Source organism: Rhineura floridana, chromosome 3, assembly GCF_030035675.1.
Source record: "Rhineura floridana isolate rRhiFlo1 chromosome 3, rRhiFlo1.hap2, whole genome shotgun sequence".
NCBI lineage: Eukaryota > Metazoa > Chordata > Lepidosauria > Squamata > Rhineuridae > Rhineura > Rhineura floridana.
Genome location: NC_084482.1, coordinates 195252633 through 195280061, shown reverse-complemented (window position 1 = coordinate 195280061; position 27429 = coordinate 195252633). Strand labels below are relative to the sequence as shown.

Here is a 27429-nt window from a genome sequence, read left to right as displayed (position 1 = left end):
TGAAGAAGGCCTGCATCAGAAAGAACAAGCTTGAGTAAAGACAAGAAAGCAAATGTTTTGGGATCTCTCCCCTTCCCTCCCGCCCCGGAAAAACATTTTAGGTCAGCAGAGAGAAAAATGCAAACAAGTCTCCCAGCTAATAGGTACAGAACAGACCATATCTAGGAGAAGCGGTGGGCCTGGTCTCTCTTTTGACTGTTCTCAATATGGCGTCTGTGAGAGAGGTATCCAGCTTTACCGAGGACCTGCTGTGCCCCATCTGCCTCTCCATCTTTCGGGACCCTCACATGCTGGAGTGTGGCCATAGCTTCTGTGCTCAGTGCTTAGAGCCCTGCATCCCCAAGGGCCAGAGACGTGGGCTTTGTCCTGAGTGCCGGCGGCCATTTGCTTTGCGCCGTATGGCTGTCAATCGAGCCCTCTGCAGTCTGGCAGAGAAGGCCCGGCTTCTCAAGCTAGATGAGGGCCCTCATATCGGTGGGACCAGAGGCTGGTACTTCTGTGAGGAACATGAGGAGCCACTCAAACTCTTCTGTAGCCAGGATGAGGGCCCTGTCTGCGTCATCTGCCGGGACTTGCCTCAGCATCGTGGACATGACTTCTTGCCCATCAAAAATGCAGTTCAGGCCTATCAGGTGAGAGAAATGTTTTGGATGTTTTGTTATTCAGCGGTGAAATGAAAGCTGAGTAACAACAACAGGCTCCCCACCTACTAGGGGAGCTTCTAGGTCAGAGAACTTTCAGTCAGAGGACTTCTCCCAGATGTGCCATTTAAGACCTTAATTACATTGGGGGTGGAATCCTGGGAACTGCAGTCTGTTAAAAAGGTGCTGGGAATTATAGTTCTGTGAGGGGTAAACTACAGTTCCCAGGAATCTTGGGTGTGTGTGTTTTAAATGTATAGTGTGTATGTAGCCTTAGCCACTCTATAGAACTTCACTTTGTAGAAGGTCTGAGGAACCTGTGGCCCTCCAGATGTATGGTTCCAGGTCCCATCAGGCTAATTCTCAAAGACGGTGGGAGTTGGAGTCCCAGCTACATCTGGAGGGCCATAGGTTAGCCACCCTTGTTTTTTCTTTTTTGTTCTAGAGGCAGAGTGGCTGAATGCCCCCCCCCAAATTATACAAAACAACCAGGACAAAGGAATTGCCCCCATCTATTGACACTCCTGTACCTTATCATCTGGTTATAGAAATTAAAAAGGAGGACCTAGTGCAATGGATTTAGGGTTGCCCAGCCTTCCCAAGCTGCCTTCCCGCCATTTTTTTCCTGATGTTACCACTGCATGCTTGCCTTGCCGTCTTTATTTCCAAGCAGTAGATATTTTAAAATCATGGTATTAGAGCAACCATGGCTGCTAACAGCCGTGGCCCCAAATGTGTAAATAAGCACAAGGATCCCACGTATCTCTGTCCAAGCATCCTTTGACTGTATCAACACATGCCATCTTTGTATGGGGAGACCCTCAAAGGCCTCGGTGTCTATGCATGGCATTTTCCCCACTCAATTCTGCCTCCTTCAAAACAATGCTAGCCCTTAAACTGCGCCTGGTTCTCTCTTTTCCTCTAGGACCAGCTGAAGGCATCTCTAGAGCCTCTGGAGCAGGGTCTCAGACGGTTGAAAATGAGCCAATGCCGCCAGCAGGAAAACATTATCGAATTAAAGGTGCAAGCAGTGATGTTGGCTTTTATGATGGGGTGATTGGGCTTCTCAGACTATTAAATGCCAGACTGAATCTGTCAGATTCCTGGTCATCTTGTAATCTGCTGCTGTGGATACCAGTTATGCCTGTCTGTTGTTCTATATCCGATCAGTGGTGTAGTCGTCCCCTTTTTGGGGAGCCAGATCCCAACAGGGTCCCTATGTCTCCAGTGTCCTGTGAACCAATCAGCATGAAAGGGAAGTATGTTAGCCACTGAGAAGACTCGTTTAACGTGTTTCCTTGTGCTTTCTTGCTGATTAGAAGCAGAGTGAAAGCAGATGAGTCAGCCACTGAGAAGATGACACTGATGTCACGTGTCACCGTTTGTGAAATACAACACCAAATGCCAGTTGAGTCTATTCAGCTAAATGAAGGCTCTTTGCTTCTTTCTTGTAGGGTAGAGTACACATGATGACGACGATCTCAGCTTGGCTTGTAATGTTTAGAAACGCTGTGGTGCTCTGAGTCTCCCCCCATAACTTCCCCCGCAACTGACGGGAACGTGGAACAGGAGTGCTGTTGACCACTCACGTTGTGCATCCCATCATAAGCTGTTCTGTATGTTACAAGCCCAGTGGGGATCCGCTTTCCATAACCTCCATCATGTACTCCAGTCCTGACCATGAATGGCTAATATTGGTTATGATTGCAACAGGGGAAGTCTGTTGCTTTCATGCCCTTCTTGTGAATATTGGCTGGGTGCTCTTGGAAACCGTGATGGGCCCCTTCCTCTGATCAGTAGCAGCTGGTGGCTCCATGTTAGTGAGGCAGTGGAATGTACTCCAGGTTTTAGTGCTTTAGCACCCTGGACAGCTCCTTGAAGGTTCAGACCAAAACCCGGAGCAGATTCCACTGCCCCGCTGACATGGAGCCACCAGCTGCCACTGCATCTGATCCAGCAAGACAATTCTTATGTTCTTAGGAGGATAACAATCCATTGCCTGATTGAATGATTTATTGTAGAGTGTTGCGTGGCTCTGATATATAGACAGAGGGTCTTAGGGAGAAGTGGATTCAGGGATGAGGAAGCTCAGGCCTGGGGCCAAATGTGGCCCTCCAGGCCTCTCTGTCTGGCTCTCGGGACTCTCCCTAGGCCACACACCCTCCTCAGCCATACTGAACGCCAACCTTGCTTTGCACCCTCCTTGGCTGTTTTTGCTTGGATGGAATATGTTCTTGAACTCTGATAATGCTTCTTACTTACCTAGCTAAACAGCTGGTATAGCACAGTGGGGAGGAGAGCCTGGCTGGGAGTCCAGAGTCTGTGAGTTCAAGTCCCCACTCGTGTCTCCTGGGTGTCAAGGGCCAGCTAAAGATCACCCAACAGTGAGTGGCTCAGGGGTTACGTGCCCGGCCACCTGTGCAGCCGTGGGCAAGCTGCAGAGTCCCAAGGAGCCCAGTTGCCCCCCAGCTGGCAGTTGCAGATAAGGAAGGGGCTGGCTTGTGCAGCTATGGCAAGCTGAGCAGGGCCTAGCCAGCTGGGGAGGACTAGCCTCAGAGGGAGGCAATGGTAAACCCCCTCTGAACACTGCTTACCATGAAAACCCTATGCATAGGGTAGCCATAAGACGGGATCGACTAGAAGGCAGACCACTTACCTAGCTGGAGGATGGAGAGGGATGTACGAGTGTGAAGAAAATAGCCAAGTTTACAAAGATAAAATTCACATATGTTGCTCTGCCTGCTGTTGCCTCTGCCCCCCCTCACCAGCATGTGGCCCCCAGAGGGTTGAAGGGAATGTGGCCCTTGGGCTGAAGGATCGGTAGATTCTGTTCTTGGCTTTTGGATGGGCACCATTCCTGTTTGAGCAGAGCATGACCCTTTGGGTGTGACACATCTCTCCCCTTCCAGACCTGCTCCGAGTCCTTGTCCGACCATGTCTCTGGGGAGTTTGTGAAGATGCACCAGCTGCTGAGTGACAGAGAGTTGGGTTTAAAGGAGGCCTTGGAGAACCGGCAAGAGAAGAACTTGGCCCAGATGGAAACCAAGCTGAAGGAACTGAATGGGAGGGTGGCCTCTTGGTCGGAGATCCTCTGCCGAGTGGAGGCAGGACTTGAATGCAAGGACCAAATCAGTTTCCTCAAGGTGAGAAGGATCCTTGGCTGGGGTGTGCTTGGGGAGGAAGTTGATAGAGGGTTCAGATGACTGTCACATGAAGTGAGATCGCAGGTCTAGCCCCCTCCGCCCCGGCCACCTGATGAAATGCACCTTGCCATCCATATATTTGACCAGAGGGTGAAGGGGCTCTGTGTGCATTCTGACATACAAACAGAGTTCTCGGGGGGGGGGCTTGGTCCAGGTAGTCCTCTCAGCAGCCCTCATAGTGGTGACCATCTCCCCCCCACAAAATAGAGAGATTCTTTAGCTTTTTACTAGCAGCATAACAAGCAGAAACTTCCCTCTCCATGAAAGAGAAAAGCTGTGTCTGTTTTGTATGTCACGCAGCCGTTAAAAGCATAGGGGTCTGTGCCAGGGAAAGAGGTGGGAATCCTAAGAAAGAGCCATTTTCAGATGTTAATGTCACTTCACCCCTTTCTTTTTCTTTCCATTCAGGAAGCAAAGGAGTTGCTGGAGAGGTGAGTAGTGCTATGCCCTTTCTTGTGTAATAAGTCATTGCAGAGCTGGGACATTGCTAGGCACTGAAAACATTTGGGGCATAGGCTAGTTGTAGATTCAAATTTAGGATGCAAATTCCCAGTAGGCCTGGTGCCAGCAGGTGACCAGATTGGGCACCGGCCCAAAGGCCCCTGAGACTCAAAAAGACCCCTGCCTAAATCTATAGGCTGGAGTTGGGAGGGTGGAGCTCCACAATGCATGCCAGCGTTGGGTCACGGGGTGTGATTTGTGGCCTGGGGTAAAGGATTGACACCCCCCAAGATGGCAGCAGAGGCATCAACCTTTACCCCAGGGCACAAACCACGCCTTGCGACCTGATGCTCGTGCGGATCATGGAGATGGAGCTCCACTCTCCTAGATAACACCCCCCATGCAGCTGATGCAGGCTTAAATAGGCCCAGATGCCCTGCCTTCTGCGTTGCCACGTCAGCATGTGCTCAGGTGTGGGCATGCAGTGTGCTGGTGGGCGGATGTTACCAGGCCAGGCCTTTTTAAGCCCACATCAGCTGCATGGGGGGGGGTTGATGCCTGAGGGTCCATACATGCCTGGCACCAGCCCTGTTCCTTATCCAAATACCACAAATAAATTCTTCATTTAATTTATATTCCGTCCCAGAGTACCCCAAATTAATTCCTCTTCAATAGATTTACCTCTAGGTAATTTCCCAACAGTTCCTGCTCCAAATCAATTCAACTCCCCGCATTCATTACCCCTCCAATCATCTCTAGAGAAAATGTATTTATTTATAAAATTTATATAATACTTAATATAAAAAGAAATTTTACATAAAATGTATAAGAGGGAAGATCCATATAATCGATCAATATAAAAAGCTAAATTAAAACAGAGTAAAACTATATAGCATAGATAAACTGTTTTAATAAAACTCAAATTAATTCTTTCCCTCCTTCCAAGATCAATCTTATTCAGTAACCTAGATCACTTCCCAATTCATTTTCCCAGAAATTCATTATTTCTCTCCCTCTCCCAAGAAACACTTAGAAAAATATATGGGACCTGTGACCTCTCCTAGCATTAATAGACATCCAGAAAAATGCTGACCATTCAGGAGATTCTGCTTGCCCCTTCATTGTGTGTGTAGGGAAGGGTTGCCAACTGATCATGAAGAAAGCAGCGTGGCCTGCTCTTCTGCTTTTAAACAGCAGCCCATTCTGCAGAAAGCAGATGAAGCTTTCCCAGCATGGAGTTCACGGCTTGAGAACCTGTAGCCTTCCAGATGTTGAACACCCATCAGCCCCAGCCAGCATGGCTGACAGTCAGGGATGATGGGGGTTGTACAGCCCTAACTCAAACAATGTATTTTGCTTGTGGCGCTTGACCTTATAAAGAGTTGGGGGCAGGAATTGGCTATCCCTGTCCTTCGGCTCTGAAAGAGTGACTTCTTGGAATATTGCTGCCACCTGGAGACCACTTCAAACTGTCCTTGTATCTGCATTGCATTGTTTTAAAAACAGAAGGCCGCAAAAATGCAGCTCAGTCAGGATTTGGAGGACAGGAGCAAATCCATATAAAATGGCGGATACTTGGAGAATTCTTTTCCCGCAGGGTCCGTAAGGAGCAGGGAGCCCAGGCTGAGGAGGAAGAGGAAATAGAAGCTGAGGTGGCAGGAGAAGGCTTGGGAGCCAGTAGCGAAGACACAGATGAGTGTGAGAATGAGGCGGACGAGGGGCTGGCGAGCGCTTATGAGGAAGTTGATGAGGAGGAAGAAGAGGAGGAGGAAGAAGAGGAGGAGCAGGAGAAAGAAGAGGAGAAGGAGGAAGAAGAGGAGCCAGAGCAGGGGACAGCAGCAAAGGAAGAGGATGCAGATGGAGTGGTGCCTGTAGACTTGAACCTGGGCGAGTTCAAGGGTCCTCTACAGTTTTATGCCTGGAAAGAGCTCTTGGGTGCAGTACATCCAGGTAAGGTGATTCATGGTGCATTCTGGGAGGCAGGTCAAATGTATTTTAAAACCCCAAAAGGGAAGGTATAAGCTCATCCTGTTACCTAGAAGTTCTGACTCAGTAGCCAAGACAGGGTGAACAGGCATAGGTGGAAGGCCCCATCTCTGACTGCCATGTGTTGATCAGTTAGTTGATCATGTGAACAGCTGTAGCGTGTGGTTGGGAGGGAGTCCTGCAAAAAAGCAGGGTCCCTGATCAGTTGGAAAGCCTCAGTCTGGTTTGTGTGGCCTGTTTATATGACCAACTAAATGTGTATAGAATGTGTGAGGAATGCGACTGGAATCTGTCTCCTCCCCTTCCTGCCACATGGGCTCACTATGCACTACCAGTGCAGAGCTAGAGTTTCCCACCCAGATCCTGGTGTGTGATGATGCCTTGGTATCACAGAGAATTTAGTGAGTCCTGGCATAAATGCGTACACTTCATAATTTAGAGTGAAGGAGAGGGAATGTTTTGGCCATTGAAGGGTCAGTGGCAGAGCATCTGCTTTGCATGCAGAAGGTCCCAGCGTCAGTCCCCAGCTTCTCCTGGTAGGACTGGAAATGTCCCTGTCTGAGGCTGTGAGCACACTAGTTGCCTACAGCAAAGTGTTTCCACTGGCCACACCTGGAGGGGCAACGGGTTGATCTGCTGATCAGTTGTGAAAGCTCTTTGAAGCTGAATTTTAAAAAATCTGCACTTGAGCTGATCCCACCAGATTTTACAGTAAAAAGGGGAGGGGTTTGACTAGCATGTGCCCCGGTTTTCAGAAAAGAGAGGCAGAGATGCACTGGAACGGCACAACAGTAAGTGTATCTCTACCCTGATACCCTGGAGAGCTGATGTTGCTGAAGGATGAGTGGTCTGATTCAGGCTGTTAGTCACCAGATGAAAGCATTTCCATTAGTCACATCTGGAGGGGGAATGGGTTGATCTGCCAATCAGTTGCAAAATCTCTTTGAGGCTGAACTAAAAAGAAAACCACACTCAAGCTGCTCCCACCAGGTTTTACCATAAAAAGAGGCGGGGTTTGATTAACACCATGTGCCCCTGTTTTCAGAAGAGAGAGGAGGAGACGCACTGGAACTGGTTATACTACCCTCAGTATAAGGGAGCTCCCTAATCATGGTGGAGCTAAGTCTGCAGATAAGATTATGCTTTCATTGTAGAAAGATCGCGCTGCCTCACCCCCAGGAGATCAAAATCCAGAGCTCTTGTGGAATGACAATTTTGGATATGAATGAATGTGATACTATATGTCATTTTTCTGTGTGATGGAATGGAATGGACTGCCTTCAAGTAGATCCCAACTTATGGCGACCTTATGATTAGGGTTTTCATGATACTTAAGTCTTGTTTCTTATTCTTTTTTTGGACCACATTTGTACTACTGACTTTTAGATCATACTGTGGCAATAAGTTCCACAGGTCAACTGTGTGGAAGATAGTCCGTTCTTTCATACTTAATTTTTGTCTCCATTCTCTCTTTCTCTCTCTCTCCCCCACCCATCGCAGTCCCTGCATGCATCACCTTGGACTGCAACTCAGCTCACCCCAGTCTGGTCCTTGTGGAGGAAGCCACCGCGGTTCAGTTCAGCCCGGGGCGACGTTTCTGGCGACGAAAGCCAGAGCGCTTCACCTCCAGCCCTTGTGTGGTGGGGCGGAAGGGCTTCACCACCGGGCGGTTCTATTGGGAGGTGCTAGTTGGGGACAGCACAGGCTGGGTGGTTGGGGCAGCGAAAAAGTCCGTGAGACGCAAGAAGCGCCTGAACTTCCAGCCCAAGGAAGGGGTGTGGGCCATTGAGTTGAGGGCAGGGGAGTACCATGCGCTGAGTGAGCCCCCTACCCCGCTCTCAGTCTGCGGGAGGGTGGATAAGGTTGGGGTCTACTTGGACTTCGAAGGGGGGCAGCTCTCCTTTTACAACAGCAGCAGCATGAGTCACCTCTACACCTTCCAGGTATCCTTCCATGAGGAGCTGCTTCCCTTTCTCAGTACCCAGGGCAGCCACCCCCTCTCCATGTGGGACCTGGAGCTCTGAGTCCCTGGCTCAGATTGCAACATCAAAACAAGAAGACAAGTCTGGTGGCTGCAGTGAAGGGGTTGTAGCCAACTAAGGGTAGGGACACATTACTGACTTAAAACTCAGTCACTCCTGTACTTTGAATTCAGGTACACAGGACTTACTTTACCCACAATTGCCCACAATCCACTGGTTTCTTCTGAAATACTGAGTTTAGACACAGTGTCCCCCTAACCAGCTTCACTCCGACTTTGGCTGTGTGCACACTAGTCATTTGAAAAGCAGCGAGAATAGTTTTTCTGGCTGTGTTTTGAAGCGGCTCTGCCCTCTCCTGGCCACACCTTCCTCCCCTGCTGCTGACTTCAAGCCTTTCAGGACTGCCCACAGCAAAGTGTTGGGCCAATCACTGTCTCTGAGCCTACAGCAAAGCATTCCATGCCTGGATGGGCAAAGGGCTGATTTACCAATCCTTGCAAAATGTGTCTGAAGCTGAATTTTTAAAAAAAGCACTTGAGCTGATTCGATCAGGTTTTAGAGTAAAAAGGGACAGTGTTTGACTAGCGTTGTGTGCTGTTTTTAGAAAACAGAAGTGGAGATGCACTGGAACTGGCGCAACAGCAAACGTGTCTCTACTTTTTAAAACTGTTTGAGTGGCAAATCCACGGTGTATATAGTGGAAATGTTTCCTACATGCCTGATTAGAGGGGGGGGGGTGTATCGTAGAGGAGCATCTCATTTCCCTCCCACCCATCCGCTGCAATCCTACCCACGCTTACTCAGAAGTAAACCACATTGAATTCAGTGGGGCTTACTCCCTGGTAAATGGATTAGGATTTCAAGTGTTGTTCATTTTAAAACAAGAGAGGGCAGGTGGAGGGAGGACAGAGATCCATGCTCATCTCTGTCTATCAGACTCTGTAAACTAGGGGGGGAGCTCACTCACTTTGATTATTTAAAGAGCCAACACCAGGAGAAACAAGAAATTGATTTCTAGGGAGTTGGAGTTGGAGGGATGAAACCTCCACCAATAGCAGTGAGTGGAGGAGTGGGTACAGGTAGCGAGTAAGCAGAGCTTGGAAAAGTTACTTTTTAAAACTACAACTCCCATCAGCCTCAGCCAGCATGGCCACTGGATTGGGCTGATGGGAGTTGTAGTTCAAAAAAGTAACTTTTCCAAGCTGTGCGAGTGAGTGGAGACACCAGGGGTAGAAACAGACTCACTGTTCTGCCGGTTCCAGCGCATCTCCACCTCTCTCTTCTGAAAACGGGGGCACATGACACTTATTATTAAATTATTATTAAAATGCATTTGTATACCACTTAATATTTCAAAATATTTCAAAAATCTCTAAGCGGTGTAAAATTGGCTTGGGAGGTACAATATATTCAATGGCACATGCATTTTCGAGTCTCTTGCATTTGCAAACCATGCTTCTCAGCCACTTTGGCGAGGTAAGCTTGTTATTCCCATTTTACAGATGGGCAGGTGTGACTTGCCCAAGCCGCACAACAGATCCATGGACCATTTCCCCAGGTCTCCTTGATCAAAGCTCACCTCTTTATCCGATGGAACTACACGGGCTCTGAACTCTCACTGGCTACCAGAATGGGACTTGACTTTACACCTTTTTGCATAGATAGACAGGCTGTCCTGTCAAAACTGGGGCGGAGAGGGAAAAGAGCCAAAGGGTTCTGGCAACCTAGCCCCTTGAGAAATTCCCATCAAAATTGAAATAAAAGCTACAACAGGGCAGAGGCAGAGTCACCCTCACTCCCACATCTTCTGTTTGGCTGCTGGTCGAGCATGCGCGAAGTGGCATCAGAGGTTCACAGTGGGGCAGTGTCCTCTCTGGGTCCGTCCATAAGAGGTGGTTCAGGGACTGGGTCGCATATGCCACTGGGGGTGGCCAGAGGAGGCACTGGACATGGAATGACTGGGCCAGTCATGGGCTCTGAAGTCAAACCCCGCCCCTTTTTACTGTAAAACCTGGTGGGAGCTGCTTGAGTGAGGTTTTTTTAAAAAAATTCAGCTTCAAAGAGATTTCACAACTGATCTGCAGATCAATCTATTCCCCCTCTAGGTATGGCTAATGGAAACACTTTGCTCTGGCGACTAGAGTCTTTATAGCCCAGGATTTGCAAAATCAAATTGAAATGCAGTGAGAAAAACTGCCTTGCTGTATTTTAAGCCTGTAATTTGCCCCTACCCTAAATTCTCAAAATTGACCCATTGAAATCAATGGGCCTAACTTAGTCATGTCTAGTAACTTCAATGGGTCTACTCTAGTCTCTGAGTAGGACTAGCATTGGATACAACCTTAGGTCTGAAAACCATTTGGATGATGTCTGTGCATGTTTTTTAAAGGGTCATCCAAGTTTAGGCTGTTTACAAACAGGTGTCCAGCCTTCCACAACCTGGTGCCCTCTGGCAGTGGGGGTTGGTGGCCATTGGGGGCTGGTAGGGCAGAAGGCAAGGAGACCAACTGCTGGTGGAGCCAGAGCCAACTCATTCTAGTTTTGTCCCCATCCTTCTCCTTGCTGAGCTCCATAAGAGCAACATGGAGACTGCAGAGGAGGAAGCGGACAGGCAGTGCCATTCCCTGGATTGCTTGTATGCCAACATGCAGGCAAGTGGGGACTGGGGCTAAGGGCAGACCGAGGTTGGTGGGACAGCGCCCTGTCCACCCTAATGGGCTAGCCTCCACTGCCCTCCAGATGGACTACAACGTACATTATCCCTGACCATTGGCCACGCTGGCTCTGGCTGATGGGAGTTGTAGTCCCCCCAAAAAATCTGGAGAGCATTAGGCTGAGGAAGACTGCAATAGCTCTTCACAGATGTGAAGCTGGTGTGATTACAGCCATTGTTGCCCATGTTTATTTTCCTGTTGCAAAATGGTCTCTAGTCACAGGGAGTTCTGCAGGGAGGGTTACCAACTTCTTAACCAGCTCCTGCTCCTGTACCTTTCAAAAGCAGCTTGATCCGCAGAAATTAGCCAGTGACAACCCTTATCTCCATCCCTGCTGATTTCAGCACATCAAGCTGCACCAGAAAGCCATGAGCAGGCTATCTCTTCACACACACATACAGACACACACTGCAAATTGGCAGCCTGTTGTGCATGTTTTTGACAAAATGTATTTTATCAGAGACCAGAGTATAATATGTATAGTACATCATGGACAGCAGCGGTTCTAAAGTACCTCCTTCAAGTCTTTTAAAAGCTCTCATCCTGTACACTGGATTTTATGCAGGAAGGAAGGGGGAATGTTGTATTTTTCATATCAACTGCTGTGTTATTCAAAAGACCTTGTGCGTGCATAATTTTTCAGAGTGGCAATATTTCCATTGTTGACATATCCACCAGTCAGCCAGACTGATGATGACAATGGGACTTTTAAATGCCTTCATCCCCCCCCCCCCAGCTGAGATTCTTATTCCTGACGATCTGACTCCATTTTTCATGCTGGAGCTATATTCATTTATTCCAGTGAATGTCTTGATCAGAACTGTATGCCTGCTGCCTCCCGTAAGTTCTGTGCCAAAAATGTTAGGAAGTCACATTTATGAACATTAAGATTGATTGATTTGCTTGATTGATTTGTGTGGCTTTTTTCATCCACTAATTGTGCACACTTTGAATACCGTTTAACTGTGCAACAGCTGTGTACCTTATTCATACATTTCTCCACTTAACTGTAACCTTCAAGTGACTTCTCTCAATGGCAATAAACATTAGCTGCTGGGGAGCTTCATTTAATGTGCTGTTTTTGCCTCTTTAATATAATGTTTTTAGTTCCCAGGATTTTTATTATTTGAAGGGGGATATACATTCAGCTGTTTAAATTGCCATTGGTGCTTCTGTCGGATCAATAGGCTTGCTCTCTGGTGTATCACCCTATCATGAATCCTGTGTCAATCAATAGAAACACCTGAAATTACTTCTTCAGAACTGGCATATAGTAGGGGTGGGCCACAGGTCTCCCACCCCCTACTATAGATCCCAGTTCAGAAAAGTAATTTCAGGCATTTCTCCAGATGTTGTTGGACTCCAATGGTCAATGATGGGGGCTGTGGTCCAACAACATCTGGATGGCTACAGACTCCCCCCTCTCTCTGGCATATGGGAACTATTTATTTATTAAATTTATATCCTGCTGTTCCTTACAAAGGAGCTCAGGGTGACATCACTTTAGAACAGGGAAGGGGAACCTCAGGTCCTCCAGGTCTCTCTATCTGGCCCTGGCAATCTTACAGGCTGGTTAGCTTAACATGTGTCCCGGGAGAACTGGTAGAAAGAATTGTTAAAGATAAAATAACCAACCATATGGAACAAGCCTTATTCCAGTCTGCGTCTGTGTTGGAATTGCTTTTTAATATGTTTTTAAACCCTTTTTTAAAAGATGTTTTTAAAGATGTTTATCAATGGCTACTAGCCATGATGGCTGTGCTCTGCCACCCTAGTCAGAGGCAGCATGCTTCTGAAAACCAGTTGCCGGAAGCCTCAGGAGGGGAGAGTGTTCTTGCACTTGGGTCCTGCTTGCGGGCTTCCCCCAGGCACCTGGTTGGCCACTGTGAGAACAGGATGCTGGACTAGATGGGCCACTGGCCTGATCCAGCAGGCTCTTCTTATGTTCTTATGTTCTTATGTTTTGCTTTCATGTCTTTTAAAGTTTGTTTTTATGATGTTTTAAAGTGTTTTTAGTGCTTTTGTTTGCCACCCTGGGCTCTATTGAGAAGAAGGGTGGGATTTAAATCAACTAATTAATTAATTAATTAATAAGCAAGCCTGCCTTTCTGAAGCAGAGCTAATATGGCTTCTGCAAGGGTAAGTCCTGTCTCACTAACCAATTAGAGTTCTTTGAGAGTGTCAACAAGCATACTGATAGAGGAAATCCAGTGGACGTAATATAGTTGGACTTCCAAAAGGTTTTTGACAAGTTATGTCACCAAAGACTCCTGAGTAAACTTAGCAGTCTTGTAATAAGAGATGTCCTCTAGTGGATCAAGAACTGGCTAAGACACAGAAAGCAAAGCAGAGAGCAGGAATAAATGGACAGTTTCCCAATGGAGGGATGTAGAAAGTGGAGTCCCCCAAGGATCAGTAGTGGGAGCTGTGCTTTTTAACTAGTTCATAAATGATACAGAGTTAGGGGTGAGCAGTGAGGTGGTCAGTTTTGCTAATGATGCTAAATTGTTCAGGGTTGTTAAAACAAATATTAGGCAGGCACCATCTCTGCTATCTTTTTGGCGCCTTTTGATGACTTTCCCCTTTCAACAAGCCTTTTAGGTTGAGACCTATCCCAGTCTGCGTCTGTGTTAGAATTACTTAATATGTTTTTTAATAATGTTTTTAACTCTTTTTTAAAGTTGTTTTTTTAATGTTTTTAACGCTGTTTTGTTTTAATGTATTTTAAGATCTGTTTTTATGATGTTTTAAAGTGTTTTTAGTGCTTTGTTTGCCGCCCTGGGCTCCTGCTGGGAGGAAGGGCGAGATACAAATAAAATAATAAATAAATAATAATAAATAAAAAGGGATTGTGAAGAGCTCCAAAAGGACCTCTCCAAACTGAGTGAATGGGCAGTAAAATGGCAAATGCAATTCAATGTAAACAAGTGTAAAGTTATGCATATTGGAGCAAAAAATCATAATTTCACATATACGCTCATGGGGTCTGAACTGGCGGTGACTGACCGGGAGAGAGACCTCGGGGTTGTAGTGGACAGCACGATGAAAATGTTGACCCAGTGTGCGGCAGCTGTGAAAAAGGCAAATTCCATGCTGGGGATAATTAGGAAAGGGATTGAAAATAAAAATGTCAATATCATAATGCCACTATACAAATCTATGGCGCGGCCACATTTGGAATACTGTGTACAGTTCTGGTTGCCTCACCTCAAAAAGGATATTGTAGAGCTGAAAAGGCTCAGAAAAGGGCAACCAAAATGATCTGGAGGATGGAGTGACTCCCTATGAGAAAAGGTTGCAGCGTTTGGGGCTTTATATTTTAAGGACAAGGTGAGTGAGAGGTGACATGATAGTGTATAAAATGATGCATAGCATGGAGAAAATGGAACAGAGAAACGTTTTTCTCCCTGTCTCATAACACCTAAACCTGGGGACATCTAATGAGGCTGAATGTTGGAAGATTTAGGACAGACAAAAGAAAGTGCTTCTTCACACAGTGCATAGTTAAACTATGGGATTCACTCCCACAAGAGGCAGTAATGGCCACCAACTTGGATGGCTTTAAAAGAGAATTAGACAACTTCATGAAACATAAGTCTGTCAATAACTACTAGGCATGATGGCTATGTTCAGCCTCCACATTCAGAGGCAGTGTGCTTCTGGAAACCACTTGCCAGAAGCCGCAGGAGGGGAGAGTGCTCTTGCACTCAGGTCCTGCTTGCGGACTACCCACAGGCATCAGGTTGGCCACTGTGAGAACAGGATGCTGGACTAAATGAGCCATTGGCATGATCCATTGGCTTGTCTTACATTCTTATTTATTTATTATTTATTTATTTATTTATTTATTTATTTATTTATTTATTAAATTTATATACCGCCCGACTAGCAATAGCTCTCTGGGCGGTGAACATAAAATAGCATAAAAATACAATGAATAACAAAATAATACTAAAATACAATCATCAATCCAATACAATAAACATTTTAAAAAGTAAATCAGTGTAACTTAAAATGCTTCAGAGAATAGGAAGGTTTTGACCTGGCGCCGGAAGGAGAGCAGAGTCGGCGCCAGGCGTACTTCCTCGGGGAGACTGTTCCATAGTTCGGGGGCCACCACTGAGAAGGCCCTAGATCTTGTCATCACCCTCCGGGCCTCCCTGTGAGTTGGAACCCGGAGGAGGGCCTTCGTAGCAGAACGTAGTGCACGGGCCGGTTCATATCGGAAGAGGCGTTCCGCAAGGTATCGTGGTCCCGCACCGTATAAGGCTTTATAGGTTAATACCAACACTTTGAATCTAGCCCGGAAACATATTGGCAACCAGTGCAAGCTGGCCAGAACAGGTGTTATATGCTCGGACCGCTTGGTCCTTGTCAGCAATCTGGCCGCCGCATTTTGCACTAGTTGTAGCTTCCGAACTGTCTTCAAAGGTAGCCCTACGTAAAGCGCATTACAGTAATCCAAACGTGAGGTTACCAGAGCATGTACCACTGATGTAAGGTCCTCTTTACTCAAATAGGGACGTAGCTGGGCTACCAACCAAAGTTGGTAAAACGCATTCCTAACCACCGAGGCTACTTGAGCCTCAAGTGAGAGGGAAGAGTCTAAAAAGACTCCCAGACTACGAACCCGGTCCTTTAGGGGGAGTGTAACCCCATCCAGGACAGGGTATATATCCACCATCCGATCAGAGAACCCGTCCACCAACAGCATCTCAGTCTTGTCTGGATTGAGCTTCAGTTTGTTAACTCTCATCCAGTCCATTGTCGCGGCCAGGCAACGGTTCAGCAAATCGACAGCCTCACCTGAAGAAGATGAAAAGGAGAAGTAGAGCTGCGTGTCATCAGCATACTGATGACAACGCACTCCAAAACTCCTGATGACCACTCCCAATGGCTTCATGTAGATATTAAAAAGCAGGGGGGACAAAACTGACCCCTGCGGGACCCCATATTGGAGAGCCCGCGGTGTCGAGCAATGTTCCCCAAGCACTACCTTCTGGAGACGACCCGCCAAGTAGGAGCGGAACCACTGCCAAGCAGTACCTCCAACTCCCAACTCCGCGAGCCTCCCCAGAAGGATACCATGGTCGATGGTATCAAAAGCCGCTGAGAGATCAAGGAGAATCAACAGAGTTACACTCCCTCTGTCTCTTTCCCGACATAGGTCATCGTACAGGGCGACCAAGGCTGTCTCAGTGCCAAAACCGGGCCTAAAACCCGATTGAAATGGATCTAGATAATCAGTTTCATCCAATAGCGCCTGGAGCTGGCTAGCAACCACCCGTTCCAAGACCTTGCCCAGGAATGGAACATTCGCCACTGGCCTGTAGCTGTTAAAATTGTCTGGGTCCAAGGAAGGCTTTTTCAGGAGTGGTCTCACCACTGCCTCTTTCAGACAGCCCGGGACCACTCCCTCTCGTAAAGAGGCATTTATCACTTCCTTGGCCCAGCTACCTGTTCCATTCCTGCTAGTTTTTATCAGCCAGGAGGGGCAAGGATCCAGTACCAAAGTGGTTGCACGTACCTGTCCAAGCACCTTGTCCACGTCCTCGAGTTGAACCAACTGAAGCTCATCCAACAAAACAGGACAAGACTGTGCTCCAGACATCTCACTAGGATCTACTGCTATAACTTGAGAGTCTAGGTCCTTATGTTCTTGGGCCACTTTCCTTCCCCAGGCCACACCCCTCACTGGCCCTTCTCTGCACCCTCAAATTCTTTTGCCTGTCAAGTATGTGTCCTTCAATTGTGATAACTCTGCTTGCTTGCTTGGGTGGAGGATGGAGAGGTATGTGTATGCCGTTGTCCATGTAAAGACCTCTGGATCGTGCAAGACAAGAGTGTAGCCTGCTGAACAAAGGTCACATCCGTAGCCCCACCCACATTTGTCTACGGCTATGCCCACATTTGCCTCTGGGACCGCCCACCACTAGCATGCAGCCCCTCAGAAGATTGCTGATGTGGAAGTGCGGCCCTTGGGAAGAAAAATGTTCCCCACCTCTGAACTGGAATAACATGCAGTTGTACTGAAAACACCTGCTTACCTACCCACTTGCAGAAACCTGCTGAACCTTTGTTGCTGTTCGCTCAGATAGTTGCTCAGGACCAAAGTAGACATGAGGTTGATTGCATGAATGCAAGCAGTGTGCAAATTTTAAAAATGTGTAATTCACAGCTGCAGGGGGGCTGAGCGGTAGCAGGACTGCCAGGGGAGGGGGAGAAAGAGGGATTAACTTTTCCCTCCTCAGACTGATGTCCCTATGAAAAATGGCTCCCAGAAATGTCTATTTGAATAGGGAGGGAAGCCTCCATTGGTGCCAATGAAAGATTCCTCCTAATGCAAATAGCAGCCTGAGAGAGGCACTTTTAATAGCACACCCCCACAGCAAGGGGGAAAGAGAAAGTCTCCCTCTCTGTCGCCACTCTGCTGCTATTTACACTTTTAAAAATGTGCACCACATATCAATTGCATCCGTGCCATTAACATAAAGTATAGTTTAGCCCTCAGCTGCAACTTCAGCTACAAATCCGAATTCAAGTTCTTGTCACTGGAACAAATTCTTGAGCCTTAAAAGTCAGCCAACCATCTAGCACCAATGAGAAACCTGATCAATGTACAAAACTTTATTAAATGTAGCAACCGAAGGCTTTGGAAATAAATGAAAACATCAAGATTTCAGGAGATAGGCTGGATATTTGGAAAATCAAGCAGGATATTTGCAAAACGTACGAGATATATGTACAAGCCACACATGCGGAGCACATGGATTGTAGGGTCACATTCAAGTTCTTTCCTTAGTGAATGGGGGAAGAGACCGAACTTCCATTAGGGGTTTCTGCTCAGATCCAATGGAGGGATGACGTGCTGAATCCTTGCGTTAGCACCTTGCCCTTCCTCAGAGGTCGCAAGCCGGTTGCGGGCTTTTATCAGCCAGTCCCACAGCAGACCCAGTCCACACAGGAACACAATACCAGGGATCAGCAGGAAAATCCGATATAGGAACAACGGACCTGAAATTGAAAAGCAGAAGGGGGGAGGAGTTTAAAAGCTGTTGCCAACTGTCTACGAACACAAGGAGACAGCACGTGCCACTTATAGGAAGCTGCCTTATACTGAAACAGACTAGTGTGCCATCTAGCTCAGTACAGTAGTGTCTACACTGACTGGCAGAGGCCCTCCAGGATTTCAGATGGGGCTCTTTCCCAATCCTACCTATAGAAGGCAGGAATTTAATCTGCATGCAGAGCAGATGCTCTACCACTGAGTTGTGGCCCCACTTCATTTGTTTGGCTGAGACTGGTTGCCAGTTTGCCCCTTCCTGCCCCAGAACTGTCTTTCCTCAATGGGAATTAGTCCCATTGAACTTAACTGGGCTTACACTGGAGTAAATGTGTCAAAAATTGTGTTGCGGGTTTGCATTCTATATTCCTACTGCACCCCCAGCTAGTGAGGTTCTTAATTTAGATGGTGGTTCAGAATTTACTGATTTTTTTTTAATCCCACCCTTCCTCAAAGGAGCTCAGGGTGTTACTCAGTTGTGCAGCCTCACTTGCATTTTGAGTATACCCCTGCACACCATGACTCCAGAAGCTTCATTCTGCAAGGGCTTGTGCAAAGCAAGGGCTTGTGCACCAAAATAGAGGAAGTCAGCAGTGATGTACCCTGGAAATCCTCCTCTGCTGGAGTTATGCTTGCATCCACAACAAGCAAGGACTCTAGAAATATACAAATGTCTTAACTGACATTTAAGCACTTGCCTCTATTTGGCCATTCCTTCGCACCATTCCAAAAAACCACTGGCTCTGCCTGTAAGTCAGGGGTAACCCATGTGACACCATGGCCACAATGACACCCTTGAGGTCTTCCCCTGGCACCCATGAAGCCTCTGAACCCCCCTCCCTGCTCCCTTGTTCATGATTTAGCAAGGGTGGTTACCCTTGTCTCGCTTGAAAAGTACATAGAACTGAAGGAGGAAGCTGGAAGAGTCACACTCTTTCCCACTTCCTCTTTCAGCTCTATGTGCTTTTCAGGGATCAGATTATTTGTACCGGATCCGGCTTTTACCCAGATCCCTTACAAAAGCAAAGTTTGTGTGTGCATGCTTTTTCTCTGACTTGCAGGGAAGGGGACCGATCTGAAGAAGGGAAAAGTGACCAAAGGGGGTGGTACCCTTGACTCAAAAATCCAAATGTGTCCACTGGCCTAAGAAAAATAGTGACCCCTGCAATAAATTAATCAATGGTCACTGGCATCTGTAAAAATTAGGTACTCCTCATCCAGCAGGTTTGCGCATGGCATTCTGGGAGTGGCTCAGCAAGATATCCATACCATGAGCCATTATTCAATTTGCACATGGGACCTGTCTCCACTTTCACTCCAACTCAAATACACCCTCGGTGGGAAACTTAAAGTATTCAATCCTCTCTATTATTCTGTAACTTGTGAGGAGGACATGCCAGTTGAGGGGAACTCGACCCAGACAATTGGTGGCTGTGCCGTGTTCCGGTCCTCCCCACATCCACAGGATTGCTGGTAGTTCTATCAGCCAACTCTCGGATCTCCAGTTGCTGCTTCTTAATGCCAGATCGGTAAATAATAAAACCTCCCTCATCCATGATTTAATTGTGGATGAGGCGGCCGATCTGGCATTTATTACCGAGACCTGGGTGAGCAATCTGGGAGGCATTAATCTCTCCCAGCTATGCCCACCTGGGTACTCGGTTCAGCATCTGGGTAGATCCGAGGGTCGGGGAGGGGGAATCGCTGTGGTCTATAGAAGTTCCATCCCTCTTGTTAGGCACCCTATCCAGGTGGCTAATGGTCTGGAGTGTCTCCACATTGCGTTGGGTCAGCGAGACAGACTGGGAATACTGTTGGTGTACCGTCCACCCTGCTGCCCAACAGCCTCCCTAACTGAGCTGACAGAGGTGGTCGCGGATTTATTGTTGCGATCCCCCAAGCTTTTGGCATTGGGGGATCTCAACATTCATGCCGAGACCGCTTTGTCTGGGGTGGCTCAGGACTTCATGACCTCCATGACAGCCATGGGGCTGTCTCAATTTGTTACTGGCCCTACGCATATCTCGGGGCACAATCTAGACTTGATTTTTGCCACTGGATTAGGGGATGGTGATCTGGGAGTGAGGGATTTTACATCTATTCCTTTGTCATGGACAGATCACCGCCTATTGAGGTTTAGACTCACAATGTTTTCTCCCCTCTGCAAGGGTGGAGGACCAATTAAGATGGTCCATCCCCGAAGACTAATGAATCCTGAGGGTTTTCAGAAGGCTCTAGGGAGTTTTCCGGCTGATAAAACTGACGCTCCTGTCGAAACCCTGGTCACTCTGTGGAATACAGAAATGACCCGGGCAGCTGACGCAATCGCCCCGGTGCGCCCTCTCCTCTGCAGAGCTCAATTGGCTCCTTGGTTCACCCCGGAGCTAAGAGTGATGAAGCAAGAAAGGAGACGGCTTGAGTGCAAATGGAGACGAACTCCCGACGGCTGTAACCATGCACTTGTGAAGGTCTCTACCAAGCTCTATGTGAAGGCGGTGAGGGCAGCAAAGAAGCAATACTTTGCTGCCTCCATTCAGTCATCTTCTAACCGCCCAGCGGAACTTTATAAAGTTGTTCGGGGACTTTTACACTCTGGTCCTCAGAACGCAATAATACCATCAGCAGCCCGCTGTAATGAGTTTGCGAGACACTTCCAAGATAAGATCACGAACATCCGCCGGGACCTCGACTCCAACATTGTAGCAGTTGAACCTAACAAGGTGTCCAGAGCACAGTCCTGTCCTGTTTTATTGGATGATTTTCAGTTGGTACAGCTCGAGGATGTGGACAAGGTGCTTGGACAGGTGCGGGCAACCACTTCTGCTCTGGATCCTTGCCCCTCGTGGCTAATAAAAGCTAGCAGGAATGGAACAGCCGGCTGGGCCAAGGAGGTGATCAATGCCTCTTTACGAGAGGGAGTGGTACCACTCTGCCTGAAACAGGCGATGGTGAGACCACTCCTAAAAAAAACCCTCCTTGGACCCTGGCAACCTTGACAACTATAGACCGGTAGCAAATGTTCCATTCCTGGGCAAGGTTCTAGAGCGTGTGGTCGCTCGCCAGCTCCAGGCCCTCTTGGATGAAACTGATTATCTAGATCCATTTCAATCGGGCTTTCGGCCGGGGTTTGGTACAGAAACAGCCTTGGTCGCCCTGTATGATGACCTCTGTCGGGAGAAAGACAGAGGGAGTGTAACTCTGTTGGTTCTCCTTGATCTCTCAGCGGCTTTTGATACCATCGACCATGGTATCCTTCTGGGGCGACTTGCGGACTTAGGAGTTGGAGGCACTGCTTGGCAGTGGCTGTGCTCCTACCTCGAGAACCGTCTCCAGAAGTTGATGCTTGGGGAGCATTACTCGAACCCCTGGATACTCCAATATGGGGTCCCACAGGGTTCAGTTCTGTCCCCCATGCTCTTTAACATCTATATGAAGCCGCTGGGTGAGGTCATTAGGAGATTTGGAGTGCGTTTCCAGCAATACGCTGATGATACGCAGCTCTACTTCTCCTTTTCATCTTCTTCAGGTGAGGCTGTCAATGTACTAAACCGCTGCCTGGCTGCGATAATGGACTGGATGAGAGCTAATAAACTGAGACTCAATCCTGACAAGACTGAGATGCTGTTGGTGGGGGGGCTCTCTGCCCAGATGGTTGATGTCCGAGCTACCCTAGATGGGGTTACACTCCCCCTAAAGGAGCATGTCTGTAGTTTGGGGGTCTTATTAGATCCGCTCCTGTCACTGGAGGCTCAGGTAGCCTCGGTGGCACGGAATGCGTTCTACCAGCTTCGACTGGTAGCCCAACTACGACCCTATCTGGACAGGGAGAACCTCGCCACAGTTATCCATGCTCTGGTAACCTCTAGATTGGACTACTGTAATGCACTCTACGTAGGGTTACCTTTGAAGATGGTTCGGAAACTTCAGCTGGTGCACAATGCTGTGGCCAGAGTTCTTACTTGGACTAAAAAATCTGACCATATAACCCCTGTCCTGGCCCAACTGCACTGGCTACCAATATGTTTCCGGGCCAGATTCAAAGTGTTGGTTCTTACCTATAAAGCCCTTAACGGCATTGGACCGCAATACCTGGTGGAATGCCTCTCCCGCTATGTACCTACCCGTTCGCTACACTCGACGTCGAAGGCCCTTCTCCGGGTCCCAACTCATAGGGAGGCCCGGAGAGCAATAACTAGATCTAGGGCCTTCTCAGTGGTGGCCACTGAATTATGGAACGCCCTCCCTGACGAGATACGCCTGGCGCCTTCTTTGTTATCTTTTCGGCGCCAGGTAAAGACCTACCTCTTTGCCCAGGCATTTTAATTTTAATTTTATTTTAATCTTTGTCTTAACTGTGCTTTTAAAATGTTTTTATAGTTGTATTGTACCCACACTCACCTGTATTTTAATGTGGTTTTATTCTGCTGTACACTGCCCTGAGAGCTTGTCGCTAAAGGGCGGTCTAAAAGTACAATAAATAAATAAAATAAATAAAATAAACTTCTGCCCTTAGGAAAGAGAACATTTTTAGAGTTCTCTCCAGGAGAACCACATTTGTTCAGGCTTCATGGGTCCTGTCCTCAACCAGACTGCTCCAAGCCAGTTCAGTCTTTGTGGAACCTTTTCCTTGGCTAGATTACTCCAGCTCTAACTAGCCTTTCCCTTCTCTGCCTCTCCTCCCCCACTTTTGTTTCCTCTTCACATTTGTTATTTTGTTTGGTCTTGGTCAAGGCCCTGAAGGGGACACATTGTCTGGCATTCTCCCTTTAAGCTATTCTTCTGTTTTTCTACAAATTGGGAAAGTTTAGTTCCTTGCTTTGGGAACTGTACATTTGCAGGGCTCAAGGGGACCTTTGAAGGCTTGCCAACCCTTGGTTCCTCCATCATAGCCTTTTTCCTGGTTGGTTGTGGTAACAAGTTGTATCTTGTTATCAGCCAAGGTGTCTGTGTGTCCCCCCCCCCCAAACTCACACCAACTCTTGCTACCCTCACCCCTAGCTCACTGCAAACACCCCAGGCAGAGCTTCAGCTCCTCACCTTTCTGAAACTGGTAAATATCAAAAACATATGAGAAGTCTGCTGGATCAATGGCCCATAAAGTCCAAAATCCTGGTCTCATGGTGGCCAAGCAGATACCTCTGGAAAGCCCACAAGCAGGATCTGAGGACAACAGTACTCTACCTGCTTGTGATTTGCAGCAACTGGCATTCAGAGCAGAGCTTGGAAAAGTTACTTTTTTGAACTACAACTCCCATCAGCCCAGCCAGCATGGCCACCAGATTGGGCTGATGGGAGTTGTAGTTCAAAAAAAGTAACTTTTCCAAGTTCTGATTCAGAGGCATAGTGCCTCTGACTGTGGAGGTAGAACATAACCATGGCTAGTTAACCATATCCTCCACAAATCTGTCTAATCCTCTTGTAAAGCCATCCAAGTTGGTGGCCAGTGCTACTTCTTGTAGGAAAATATCATCATTTCAAGCTCTCTCTTTCCCTCCCTGTTTGCCTGATTTCACTCAGCTAGCACTCCATGGCCCAAACTTGTGTGACTTACATTTTGCGTTTGCCTTGTTGTGTCTAGACCTCCATTACAACCTGCTGAATCCTGAGTTCCTTCTCCTTGTATTCTATGGTTGGTGATTTCCTCCCTGATATTAGTCTACATCGGATGGGGAACCTGTAGTCCTCCAGATGTTGTTCAACTACAACCAGCCCCAGCCAGTGGTCAGGGATGGTGGAAGAGTTGTAGTCCAACACACATCTGGAGGACCACATCCTTGGAGGCAATATGCTTTTGAATACCAGTTGCTGGAAACTGCAGGAGGAGAGAGTGCTCTTGTGCTCAAGTCCTGCTTGCAGGCTTCCCACAGAGATCTGATTGGCCACTGTGAGAACAGGATGCTGGACTAGATGGCCTGATCCAGCAGGCTTGTCTTAAGTTCTTATCCCTTGGGCATGCTGTGACTCTGGCCCAAAATTTTAGCAAATGTGCCCCCTTTGGCAACATGTGTGGAAATTCGCATATGGGTGCATATGTGATCATGAATGCATGTTGCACCATAAGGTAGCTAGGCCTGGGGTAGGATTCACATTTGATAACAGCAAGGCAATTAGACATCAGCTTGATAAGGTCTAACAAAATATTTATTAAAGACAGGGTTAAGAAACAGCAGATATTGACAGCCCTAGGTCCTCATTAGGACATCTGTTAACAGTGGGGCCAGTCTCCTGTGGGTCAAGTTGACCTTGCTCTCTAGGCCCTCTTGGACATGGTCTGATGTCTAAATGCTCTGTGTTCAGCTTTTATACTAAGAGGATTATTGATTTTCTCTGAGTCATCCATAGTCTTGTGCTTTAAGTGGCCTAGAAATGGCACTGCCACACCAAGCAAACTCACTCTTTTCCCATAGCTTCAGCATGATCTTAGTGCTGTAGCCAAAACACCCTAATAAGACACCTACTATAGCTCATCAGGCTTCATAGTTGAGTGGCGATTTAAACCCAGGTCTTTCCAATTCTGGTCAAATGCTCTGTTCACTACACTGCATCACCTCTCTTTATATGCCGGGAGGAAGGGCGAGATACAAATTGAATGAATGAATGAATGAATAAATAAATAAATAAGACACCCTAATCTAAGATTCACCAGGTGTTTTGAGCCAGTGTGCACTATCTGGAATTTTGTGGAAGTGCCTGTAGGTGCCAGTTACAAAATGGCGGCCATGGGAGCATGGCACAACACAAAGCGGTTGCCACAGGGGTGTGGCTCAATGGCTGCCACATGTAAAAAAGCACAAATTGGTGCAAGCAAACCCTTCTATCAGCTACTCCATCAACAGGAAAAAAGGTGCCTACATCAGCCAGCACTCTTTGCATCTCTCCTTTCTTCTGAACAAAAGGAAGGAGGAGGCATCCACTGACATGTTCAGTGTTGGAGACGCTGGAACTGATCAGGAAGAGCAAACAGCCTCTTGCGCATTATGAAATTTTGGGAGATATTACTGAATCGTTTTGTGGGTGCCATAGAAGGTACTGGTGGATTCACTGGTGCCCATGGGCATCACATTGGCAACCCCTTGCCCTAATCCATACATCAACCATCACTTTTTTTTAGTGATTCATTACATTGCCATCCTCCTTCTCTGCGGGACTCTTACCCACAGCCGTCATGAAGACCCGGCCCTCACAGGTTTTGTTGATGCCCGAGAGGACATGGTACTCCCCTTCCAGCTCCTTGCTCATGCGCGTGATGATGAGGCCCATGTTGTATAGGATGAGGTGCTCCTTCAGGTCCATGTTGAAATAGTATGAGCGCCCCCTGCTAGCAAGCAGGACCCACTCACAGCGGGATGAGGAAGTGTTCACTTTGCAGAGAATTGAGAATCCCTTGGTTCGGGGTATAGGGATGAAGGCTTTGGAGTCACGGGGGATAAAACGGTGGATGGTGGGGCAAAGACCAGGTGCTGGTGGAAAGAAATTAGGTCAGGTATATATGGTTATAGATTTAGATGCATGATGTGTTCTATCCCAAAGGCTTGGTTCAGCTATCAGTTAAAAGAATATAAATAAATGGGCATTGTTAATATCCCATTCAATCAGAACATCCATTGAGGCTCTTCATTGGCTCAGCTTCAGTTGCCAAAATCCAAATAGTAAACTTGAACAACCTTGAAACTCTTCTGAAAGGTGTTCAGGTTCATTCTTTTGGTGATTCTCCATTGGCCTGGCCCTAGCGAAGGATCCCTAGCTTGGAAATAAACCAGATAGCTGCCAGCAATTGGCACCCTAAGTAAACCATGCAATCGGCACCCCCAACCCCAAGGGCAGATCTAGGCTGAGGTTTTTGGTAAACTGGGAAATATTTTGCCCTATATTCCACTTAATGTTTTTAAAGCATATATATTTAAACAGGCATAATTATTCGGTTTGTCCGTCCATTTGTCTGCCCAACTGATGTTTCTGAGATAAAAAAAAAGTCTGACTCTGGTTGGGCTGGGTTTGCTACTATTAACCTTGCCTGTGGCGACAACCATCTTGCTCATGCTGTCATGACAAAAGGACACGGCCGCCAGTAGAGTTTTGTAATTTTTTCCCTGTTAGGTTCATGGTAGTCAAATTAGTGGGATTCTGAAAGAAAAGAGTTGGCAAGAATGCAGCAATGCCAATGTTCATGTGGCCCTCTCCATGTGTGAGGCCCGGGATAATTGTCCTTTGTGCCCCCCCCCCAAAGGTCCTGGTTAAAGCTGTTATTTTTGTTTTATGGACCACCTTATTTTTTATAATTATCATTCATATTCCCTCTTGTATGCACACAGGAATGGAAATAATGACAGATCCAACTAACCGTCTGACTAGGAGGAGCCATTGCAACGATTCCCGCTAGCAGAACATGGATCTCCTCCTCCTTTTGCTTCACCCAAATTGGCCCCACAGCACATAGGGGGAGGAGAGGGGAGATTGCTCCATCAGTCAAACAGATATGTTTGTGCTGACGGAGCGATCTCAGCGCTACATAGACGTGATAGGTCTGTCTGAGTTGTACGTGTGTATTGTATGTGTTGTGTATGTGTCTGGGGGGGCAAGGAAAGCTGTATGTACATGTCTGTGCGAGGGAGAAGCCACACCTACTTTTGCTTTGGCCACGTCTAATATTGGTCCTCGGAGGGTTGGCCTAAAGCTAATGTGGCCCTCCGGTAAAAAAAAAAGTTAGCAACCCCGCTCTAAACACTGCCTCACATGGGCTCGACCAACAAAAGGCCTAGAGTCCATTCCCCATGCCGGGTGTCACTTACCTGCTGCCTCTCTGCTTATAGGCGCAGCTCGAACCTCTGTGATCCATCGTCCCAAAAGACCTCCCAAAATTAGGATCAAGGCCGAGGTGCACACCCATAATCTCTTCCCTTCCTGTATTGGTGAACTGTAGGCCCACATCCCACCAACTAGCCTGGCAGTTTCCTAATGATTTTTACAAGGTTCCACGTTGATGTCACAATGGAACCTTTGCAGAGGTAGAGGAGGCTGATGCAATAGCCCCTATGGCATATCAGTGTGTGCGGTTGGGATGCCTTTAATGACAGGATCCCAATGACCTTTGCCCCTTTAGCATGTGTATCATGATCCAGGAAGGAGAGGTTTTGGACTAGGAAGGGGTGGGCAGAGAATGGGATGCTGTTACCCAGGCCTCTTGAGAAAGTAAATTTCTGGTGGTAGAGATAGGGCTTATGAGCCCTAGAATGGTGTAAATGGTAGAGAGATCAATCTCTGGAACCAGTGAAACTTTATAAAGCTGAGATAACTACCTCTCACAGCTGAAAAACAAGCCTAGCCCTTTACTAGGATTAGAGAATATGGCCAATTTAGCAATTTGCTTTCTTCATGGCTAACTTCTACATCTGGCCTACA

General features: G+C 47.4%; 2 protein-coding genes across 2 annotated transcripts; one reads left to right on the top strand and one right to left on the bottom strand.

Moving 5' to 3' along the window:
- Positions 1–129: 129 nt before the first annotated feature.
- Positions 130–8372, top strand: LOC133380955 (nuclear factor 7, brain-like). Its single transcript, XM_061619227.1, has 6 exons — positions 130–632; positions 1567–1662; positions 3551–3784; positions 4253–4275; positions 5883–6235; positions 7772–8372. Exons 1-6 carry the CDS (start codon positions 207–209, stop codon positions 8293–8295), a joined length of 1656 nt encoding a protein of 551 aa, XP_061475211.1. The 5' UTR covers positions 130–206; the 3' UTR covers positions 8296–8372.
- A 9294-nt stretch (positions 8373–17666) lies between these two features.
- LOC133378846 (uncharacterized) lies at positions 17667–26958 on the bottom strand. Its single transcript, XM_061613460.1, has 3 exons — positions 26820–26958; positions 25185–25490; positions 17667–17981 (listed from the first exon to the last, which is right to left on the bottom strand). Exons 1-3 carry the CDS (start codon positions 26956–26958, stop codon positions 17797–17799), a joined length of 630 nt encoding a protein of 209 aa, XP_061469444.1. The 3' UTR covers positions 17667–17796.
- Between the last annotated feature and the right edge of the window lie 471 nt (positions 26959–27429).